Genomic DNA, 10357 nt, shown 5'->3' with positions numbered 1-10357 from the left:
CCATTGTAAAGCTCTGCTGAAGAAACCGACACTAGACCATAACGATGTAAAAAACTACGGCCCAGTTTCTAATATCCCATTCATAAAAAAAATCTTAGAAAAGGTTGTTCTATCCCAGCTTATATCTCATCTAAATTCAAACAGTTTTTTTTTTAGCAATGTACAATCTGCATATCGCCCTTGCCACAGTACTGAAACTGGATAGCGGAAAGATTACAGTCCTCACCCTCCTTGATTTGTCTGCAGCATTTGACAAACTAGACCATGATATATTACTTCACCGTCTCCAGCATGCATTTGGCATTCATGATACAGCCTTACTGTGGTTCAAGTACTACTTGGTCAACAGGACACAAATTGTATCTGCAAATGGAATACACTCCAGCCCAGTTGATCTATGTTGTGGTGCTCCACAAGGGTCTGTTCTTGGACTTGTTCTCTTCATTCTGTACACTCATTCGCTCTCAAGTGTCATAGATCATCATCCAGTGTCTCACCAATTGTACGCTGATAACACCCAAATATACAAATGTAGCCACCCAACTGAAGCTGATGCTACCATCATAGGTGTAGAGAGGTGCATTTCTGATGTGAAATCATGGACGACATGTAACAAGCTGCAGATGAATGATGATAAAACTGAGGCCATTCTGATCACAACACAAAGACTTTCTCATTCACATCGTTTACCTCAAACAATAAATATCAGCAACACCAACATTAAATTCACACTTTCAGTACGAAACCTAGGTGTTACTCTGTACAGTACTCTCACATTGCACCAACATGTCATGAACATATGAAAGACTGCATATCTTGAGCTGAGATGCATCAGCTCAGTTCGCAGATATCTTTCAGTTGATGCCACTAAAACACTTGTGTGTTCATTAGTACTTTCAAGACTGCACTATTGTAACTCAGTTCTGTCTGGTTCATCTCAATATCTGCTCCTAAAGCTTCAAAAAGTTCAAAACACAGCTACTCGGATCATACTCAGAGTACCACGATCAGAGCACCCCCCACCCCACCCCCACCCCCCGCTGCTCTGTACCCTGCACTGGCTATCCATTCGATCCAGAATCAAACACAAAATGTGTTCTCTGTGCTACGTTTCACTGTCGGACTCAAGTCTAACATACCTATCCGACCTCACCCATGTGTATACACCAGCAAGATACTTACGCTCCTCTTCTGACAATCGTATACTCACTATTCCCACTATGAAAACAAAGTCATATGGGCAGCGTTCTTTTGCATACCAGGGCCCAGCAACGTGGAATGAATTGCCCACTGAACTTAGACACAAAGACACAGTGATCACATTCAAGAGTGCTGTCAAAACTCACTTATTTCGACTGCAAGAACAAACCTAAAGACCTAATAATGTTTCCTACCTTAAATATTCTCAGCATGGTTTTTAATGTTTTCTAATTTCATGGTGTTTGTTTTTGTAATCATATCATTATATGTTTTTTTTATCTTAAATGTGTTGTCTTATGTTGTAAAGCGCTTAGAGCTTTTAAAGATTAGGCGCTATGCAAAGTCCTCATTATTATTATTATTATTATTTAATTGCATAAAAAATTAAAACTAACAAACAAACAAATATAAATTAAATCAAATATACATAACACCTGTATTATCCAGAAGTTGACAATTCAATTGTCAAACTAGACCTGAAAACTACACACCATTCATGCATGTGAAATTTCATGCAAATAGTCAAAAATTTGTAAAAGGAAAGCAACATAAATTTTATTTTTCCTGACATCAATCTTGCAGGGCTAGTAGATAAAATTTTGAATTTTCTCCAGCTGCAATATATATTACCATTTAAAGCCATGTTATTATATATATATATATATATATATATATATATATATATATATATATATATATATATATATATAACCGCTCCGGTGGCCTAGTGGTTAGAGCGTCCGCCTCGGATGCGGGAGGTCGTGGGTTCGATCCCGGCCGAGTCATACCGAAGACGTACAAAAATGGTACTAACAGCTGCCTCGCTTGGCGCTCAGCATTATGAGGTTAGTCTTACGACTGGTCGGCCCAGTTTCAGGATAATGTGCCTGGGTGGGACATCATGCCACATGTCTGCGGCATGATGCCCCAATGCTAAACATCACTAGAAACTGTCACACTGCACACATCGTAGCGATATGACTGAAACATTGTTAAAGCATACAATACATACATTAAAAATAGCATGGCTTTAAAAGTGTTGCAATTGGATATATATCGAATTGCAACCCGCCCATGGCACATAAATACTTATTTATAAATATATTTCAACATTAGGTTATGCTTGAAACACGATGCCTCTCTCTCTCTCTTTACAAATAATGCTACCTGACATGTTAGAGAATATTTAATTCATACTCTACGGAGATTCGAACCCAGGTCCGTGGGCAAACGGCACCCATCGCCTTGCCTACAAACACGAGCCCATATTCAACCGCGACTAAGCACACGTCACCAACAGATGATGTTACTCAATCTGTGTCATATGCTCTCGTGTGTAGCAGACACACTCGGATGACGACCTAGTAATCAATTCTCATGTATCTACAGTCATTCCTAGGAATACAGACATTTTAATGATAATACATTTAGGTAGTATTATAGCTGCTGCCTAGTAAACTTTAAATTATATCAACTAATTAAATAAGTATGCCCCAAAAATTAAAGCCAAAGAGATTTTAACAGCACCACCAAATTCTCAGATTCTCGCGTACTTAGACAAATGCAGTGCAGATGTCAGCCCCACCCCCACCCACTCTAGGTTTAGGCGGTTATTGACGCTCGTCACAAAAGTTCCCTGAGGGCAACGCAGAAAACTGTCTCACACCAATATAAGCAGACAAGGCAAAACATAATCAGAAAAATCATTCACATTATCCCCCTGTGAAACAGAGCATGACTCCGCCACCAAGCGGACAGGTATGTAAACCAGTCAGTATTAGGTCAAATTGCGAAAGGTGACGTGTTTTTAATTCGATGATATGAGCTGAAATTCATTAGTGAACAGTATCAACAGAAGTTATTTTTTATCAACAAGACCTGAGTATTGAGAGGGTAAGTAACTATTTTTACGATCAATCAATACCATATGTACGTAACATAAATCGATCTTAAATGTACGAGTACATGACATTATGAATCATGTATAAATAACAACGCAAATAGGTCGTTTTGACACAAGTCGGTTTGCCCTCGGTCGTTTCGTTCCTAGTCGTCGCGCCATCTGTTAGGTGCATTATCGCGATAGTTTTGTCTTTTTTCCTGGTCTGTTGTTGAGTATGTGAATTATATTTACACAAATACATAATATTATCGATTTTAGGTTTGGCCAAGTATGTACAAATTCACTGAATAAATAAACAGTTAGCGCTGTCATTTATCTGAAATCTGTGTAATTTTATACACGGTTCATACTGTAACACCGTTCCCAAGTACATGTTACCTGTTACTGCTGTATCTATGCAACTGTGTTTTCCCAACTTTAAGGAAATGAAGAGGTTTTGTTTACCAAAAAGAACGTTATCGAGTGTGATTTGCATTAATATAAGCACGTGATTGAATTAACCATTTTAACTGTAGAGTCACACGGCAAATGACTTTGTAGTGCTTATAACGCCACTAATTGGACAAAGTAAGGGTTACATGTTTTTTTCGGGTTTTTTCTTGCTGGAACACATACATACATACATACATACATACATACATACATACATGATGCGTAATGTTCAGACTAGGTTACAGTGAAGGAATCTTACATCTAACATAATGTGGTTGCCCTCTATCAATATGTCCGTCTGTCTTTCCGTCCGACCGTTACCACTTTTTCTACTAAACTCCTTGTTGGAAATTTACCAGATACGGTACACAGGTTGCCAGTGTGCTCACCGTGCACAGGCACAGGCACTTGATTCTGTGGAAACTAATGTGTACACTCACCATATATGGTGAGTGTACACATTAGTTTCCACAGAATCAAGTGCCTGTGTCACCGTGTACGAGTTGGGTATGATATTTGGTCCTCTCCCCCCTGGAAATCCAGGTAAACGGACTGTGTGGCAGAGACGGTCTAGAGAGAAGAGGGGTTTGTTTGGGTTAAAGACAAGGGGGGTGGGGGGGGGCGGTAGCGGCATGTAATACAATGTATTGTCATTTGCCACGGCGAATCATATTATTGATATTATGATTATTATTATTATTTACACGCCTTTTACAAAAGTAGGCCTGTATTCCGGAAAATTGTTATACTTCCGTCTTTGGGTCCGTTTGTGCGCTCGTCCATCCATTATTGTGTATCCTGCTGAACCGCTGAATGGAAATTCACAAAATTTGATACTTGTCAATATGACAACTATTTGTAAATGGTCCAAAGGTTCATAATGCCCTTTAACAAACTGAGTAAATGTGCAACTCGAATATTTCTGACGAGACCTAATAAAAACTTAAAGCAGAAACATATGTACATTAACGACTTTAGGATACGATCCGAAAGGTCAATGACCGGGAGCTCTTACCTAACGAGATTGTGATTTAAGTCAGGAAATATGTGAAAATCATACGATCAGATATTAGATGACGGACCATCGAATATGTTTGTTCAAGTTATTATTATTATTATTATTATTTCTTTTCTTTGAAGATGTCAGAAACTGATGACGTAGACCAGCTCGTCGATAACGATGAACTGGATAATGCTAGCGGGCTTCAGACTTGCAGTAGCTCTAACCAAGAAGGTGAATCCAGCAGAACAGGTTTAGAGCACGTGAATCCAACAATTGACTTACGTAGTACTGGCGCCACGAATGCGACCAAATTCCACAATCAAACAGAACCTTCTGTTGAGGCAAACAGTCAGCCTGTGGATGGCAAATCAGTCTTAACGAATGGTATTGCCATGGGCAATACAGAAACACCACCACCAGGATCCCATCCAGTATATTACAGCAACATGAATGGGGGTGCAGCCATAGTTCAGGAACCCGTAGTGGTTACTAGATCAGATGGAACTAGAGTTATTCAAACCAATCAAATCGCCCCACAAAGATGGAGAGACGTCGAACGCCCTTTACGCCATCGTCATATTAAACTACTAAAAGTGTTTTCTGTTGTTGCCATCGTTCTGTTCTTTCCACTCGGAATTCCTGCATTGTATTTTGCGTTTAAAACGAAGAAAGAATTTGAAGCTGGCATCATGCGTTGTGATTTGGACCTAGCTAGAAAATTAGCCAAGCGGACAGAACGCCTTATAATTTTCTCCTTCCTCTCCGCCATGCTTGTGGCCGTAATAGTTCTCGCACTAGTGGAGAGGACAGTAATGTCAGGCAATGAAGATTACTGGAGAAATCGATCTCCAAACAATGTTGTTACTAATGGTTAAAAACCACCCTCTGGCCACAGGCCAGAAAAGATTTTTACAACACAGGACACCATGCCATCCTCTAAACACTGAATAGAAAATGCTCTGTAATCATCGACAATGCTATTGGATTGGATGTGTGAGAACTCTGTGCACCTACTGCATATGAAGTCCTATTCACAACCAAGTACAGTAGTTGACCTCTGCCTCAATGATCATGTGCGCAATCGTATTCAAAGCTAAGTACAATAGTTGACTTCTGTCTCGATCTTGTATTCAGTCGTATCTACAACCAAGTAGTTAACCTCTGCCCCAATGATCCTGCACGCAGCCGTATTCACAACCAAGTAATGTAGTTGACCTCTGCCTCTGGCTCAATGATCCTGCACGCAGCCGTATTTACAGCTAAGTACCGCAGTTTGACATCTGCCTTAATGATCCTGCATGCAGCCGTATTCACAACCAAGTACTGTAGTTAACTTCTGCCTCAATCATCTGCACGCATTCGTACTCACAACCAAGTACCGTAGTTGGCCCCTGTCTCAGTGATCAAGCATTCTGTCCGTTCCTTGATTCCATCGAAATGGAACAGCAGTGTGAATGATACAAATTTTATATGTGTATGTGTGATGCATAAAAAGGTCATGTTCCGATATATAATGTTATAATGTTTTGGAATATAGGTGGTTAACCTCAAATTAACAGTCATGGTAGAAACGATGTATATTGGCTTTAACAAAATGTAAATATATACTTTCTTGATTTTGTTTTCGAAAGACTTTAAAGTACAAAATGTCACGCAATCAGGTATTAAGAAAAATTAATATTTGTTGATATTTCTTTAGGTTTGTAAAATTTCATGAAAAACAGTCGTCGAAATCAGATTCAGTTATGCCACATAACAGTTAAGAAAAGTTTATAGTTTTGTCGTGCAAACATTTATTTTGGAATTGAAGATTTTAATTGGACCCATAATTATTTACAATACAGAGTGTCCGTTGTGTAGATTTCTTCGGAATTTAATTATTTTATTCATATTTACTAAATGATGCGAGAACGAATTTTCTAACCTCTTAGACACTTGACTCATTCTAACATATGTGGTTCGCTTTTATTTAGAATCGACTGATTATCTCTCGTTTTGAGGAGAGCAGATTTCTGTGCATAGGTTATATAAATTTGATTAGAAAGCACTTCCTCAATATTTGTTCTATCAAACTATCGTTCTCTTTGGGAACCAAACGTTTGCATGCTTTAGGCTTTAAAAATAGATTGATTTTCATTTTTAACGAGCGAGACATAGAATATATTGAAAACTTGGACTAAGGATTTTCTAGTCCATTCAAGGTGTAAATAATAGATTTGATACCTGATTACTGTCTGAGATGATAAGGAGACATTTAATCTAATCGTGCAATAAAACGTTATCCAGCGGTTATTACATACTTTTAAATTTTGTTAAGCACTCAATTCAATTACAGGGTTCGTACATGAGAATCTCGTGGAAACGGAGTTGTATTAAACTCGTTTTATCATTTTTGGGGGTGGGGATAGGCGGGTGTTGTTTATGTAGACGATATTACTTGAAAACCATTAAAAAAGGAGTTTTTCGTTTCGTTTATTAATATGTACATTGCTCCACTTTACTACATGTTTTTTCTTTCTTTCTCCAATATATGGATTACAACCTTATGCAATACGAATACTTGCAGCATTCACCATTGCTAAAACAATATAGAAATAAATGAATAGATGGATGGATGGATGGATAAATGAAATATTTGATAAATGTCCTTTCACATCCTAAGTTCCAATTAAAATTATCAGAAAATCGTGAAAATATCCACATATATTTTCTGTTGACATGTAAAGTATTTACAAAATTTCGTTTCTTAGATTGCTTTTTTGTTGAAAGGCACAGGTTATTTCGTCAGCAAGGTTAGAGTGCCTTATCCAAAGACACGCCACAATAGCCAACTCAGACTGATCCCATTTTAAGATTTGAATCCTCATTTGTTCAAGCTGGAGTCGGACATGATAACCACTGAGCCAACGCGGCTTTTGACTTAAAGAGAATTCGAATCGCAACTTTCAAAGCCAGAACTTCAGGTACCAATCACTACACAACTTCAGACGTGTTTTTATTATTCTGTAGAAACTCTGATGCCTTAAGAAATGATTTGACACCTGGATCTATTCCAATAATGACACTCCATTTGCATGAATTTATATTTACCCTACTAGTTTACAAATAAATCCTTACCATACAAAAATGTGCTGGTACAATAAAACACTCAAGCGTGGTCACTGGTTGAGTTAAAAATAATCATAACTGGGGTAAGAGGGCGTGCTAAATCTTTGGAGAAACGTGTGTATTGCGACCTTGAAGAATATATTTCTGGTCAATTTCCAGAACAACTGGATTCAGATGGATCTATTGGCTGTGATATTACAGATATGGCGTAAAAGGAGCAGAAAGCCTGACAGTTCTAGTGAGTGAATGGTTTAGTTTAAGAGATTATATTTGTGGACGAAAGATGTGGAGAATCTAGTTTGTGCAGGAAAGAAGGATATTGTGTAATAGCAGAAACTGTATTTATTTATTATGCCATGTAATTCCCAGGTAATAGTTTTCAGTTATGCATTGGATATCAAGGACTGCTTGAGATGGTACTCGGTATATGAATGTATGATTTAAAACATCCAATTTTTCAATGCAGGTTTGTGTGTTAATATATTTGTAACAGTTTTCCTGATATTTACGATAAAATGTTTATATTATTGTACAAAATTATAAATTTAAAAAAAGATTTGAAATAAATATATTATTTAAAACATTGTATTGTAAATGCAATATTGCAATCAAAAATAAATAGCATTTTACAATTATTCAGCTTGTTGAAAATGCTTTCTTTAAGAATCCTTATTTTTTTAAAGCAAAAACGTTAAGCCTTCCTTCTTGTTTTGAAGAGAAACTAAGATCTGGAACAATACAAATAGTAACAAAAAGCCATTCAGCCCTTCTGTAAATTCATGGTAACATTTTGGATGAAGATGACGCCTACAACAACAATGGCCATATAAGCACAGTACAAATTTTGATTCTCTTTTTTGGTCACAGAGGCTTGGACTAATTAAGCGAGGGTGTACTCCACATTGCAAGTTTTATTGTTGTTATCATACATAAAGCAGCCCACACCTGTAAAATCGGGACGCATAGTAATACATACGTAAAACAAATACTCAGTATACAGGTTGAAAAATGAACTGCATGACGGAGCAACGCTCGTTCAATCAGAGGCTCGGGTTTCCAACAATGAGCGGAATCCAGTGATCTGTCATGAATGGTAGAAGGTCGTATTCTAAGTTACTATGTTTGTATTCCTTTTTATTTTGTTGTTGTTTTCGAGCGCAACAAAGATACTAAGATTATGAATACCAGATATCTTGGGGGCGGGGTGGGGGTGGGTGGGAGGGCAATGCCCTGTATGTGCGGAGGATAGATTTGCCCTCATGCACGTGACCCATTTAAAGAGTTTCATTTTTTTACCTTCCTTTCTTTCCTTCTCTTTTTTATACCTTTATAAGATTTTCTTACATCGTCTTTATTTTAATTTGAACTCCAAGGAATATATGTTTAATTTGACCTATTTATTCGAGAAGTGTTGGTCTTAATGCGGATGTTATGTGTTCGTTTGCTCGCTTTTTTAATTATTTGTTGTTGTTAAGTGGGGGGGGGGGGGCACTTTTACCAATTCTACTGCTTCACTTTTGCTCGACTAGATACCTAGGACTGTGTTGATGTAACGCTAAATCCCCGACTGTACATTGTCTCCTCCACCCATCTCTCTCTCTTTCGCACACACACAGACACACACACACACACACACGCACACACACACATAACTGAGATTAGATTAATTTATCATCAAAAGCCTGTCCGAAGTGGGTTTTATTTTCAACACTCGTTTAAACTATTACTTGCTCTGCCCTTCTAAATAAACAAAATCCTGTCATAAAGAATACAGCTGAATAAAGAAGAAGAAAACCCACCATGGTTAAAGAGCCTTTATATTATTACTGAAATTGTTGTAAAAAGTATTAATAAATAAACAAACAAAATATACATGCATGCAGAAGCACACATGTGTGCTATCTGAACCAGTTGCTGTTTGGTTATTTGTAGATATCTCTAGTACACTCACATGGGTGACATGCCTGAAAATACATGTAATTTGTTCCCTTTATAGTTTCTTTTTCCTTCGCTTTTTTTTTTCATCTTTAGTTTTCTTGCTTTTCAAAAATGTCGGGATGCTGCTTCTTCTGTTAAGATACTGAATTCATTTTGGCCACACCAAATATTTATATAATTATCTTACTGTGTTGCTTCTTGTCAGAACATGTTCTTAAAAAAATTCACACACTAACTTACGTTTTTGTCATTTCCAACATCACTTATTTCCGCGTGTGATAACATGAAAGATGACGTTAAGCTGTTTGATAAACATTGCAGTTGTGACTCTGGCAAACAAGTATCAAGGTAATTGTGTGAAAGAAGTATTGGCATTTGTAACACATTATTTACATACGTAGGAAATGGGAGCTAATTGTCTTTCACAATGACAAGATGAAGCAGCCAACCAGGCTGGTCTGGGCGGGTATCGAACCCGCGACCTTCGAATCATGAGGATTTGGGAAAATTTGAAACTTCACTCAAAATTTCGTTCCCCTGCATGCAACAGAAGTGTAAAATCTCTTACAAGGGCAAATATTTTAGAGCACAACAATATTAAAAGAGTTAATTTTAACTATCAATAACTATTTTATAGTATAAAAACTACGACATGAACCAGTCTCTTAACTCGTGACGACTGATCCAATGGGATGTAATTTACAAAATGAAATTTTACTCTATCACCTTTGTGTTTTCGAGAGTGATTTCCCTTGCCTCGTTGCTGAGCGACT

The 10357-nt window shown here is 37.5% G+C and overlaps 1 protein-coding gene across 3 annotated transcripts; it reads left to right on the top strand.

Annotated features, from left to right (window-relative positions):
• Window positions 1-2841: 2841 nt before the first annotated feature.
• On the top strand, window positions 2842-8281 carry LOC149788456 (uncharacterized). Of its 3 annotated transcripts, none has more exons than XM_089974441.1 (2): window positions 2842-2958; window positions 4676-8281. In XM_089974441.1, the coding sequence occupies exons 1-2, from the start codon at window positions 2935-2937 to the stop codon at window positions 5411-5413; spliced, it is 762 nt and encodes a 253-aa protein (XP_089830567.1). In that variant the 5' UTR covers window positions 2842-2934; the 3' UTR covers window positions 5414-8281. The 3 variants fall into 3 exon arrangements, with proteins under 3 accessions (XP_089830567.1, XP_089830568.1, XP_089830569.1); XM_089974442.1 differs by lacking the exon at window positions 2842-2958 and adding an exon at window positions 2965-3093; XM_089974443.1 differs by lacking the exon at window positions 2842-2958 and adding an exon at window positions 4035-4078.
• The last annotated feature ends 2076 nt before the right edge of the window (window positions 8282-10357 follow it).

The sequence above is a fragment of the Sinohyriopsis cumingii genome, chromosome 11, assembly GCF_028554795.1.
Source record: "Sinohyriopsis cumingii isolate HCF-2022 chromosome 11, ASM2855479v2, whole genome shotgun sequence".
Lineage (NCBI taxonomy): Eukaryota > Metazoa > Mollusca > Bivalvia > Unionida > Unionidae > Sinohyriopsis > Sinohyriopsis cumingii.
Note: the sequence above shows the minus strand (reverse complement) of the source record. Positions and strands in the feature narration are given on the sequence as shown.

What these genes read in the sequence shown, in the direction of transcription:
- LOC149788456 (XM_089974441.1), top strand. Translation starts at nt 2,935, where the DNA reads ATGACTCCGCCACCAAGCGGACAG. An exon ending in CTCCGCCACCAAGCGGACAG is followed by an intron (nt 2,959 to 4,675) that starts GTATGTAAACCA and finishes TTTTCTTTGAAG; the next exon opens with ATGTCAGAAACTGATGACGT.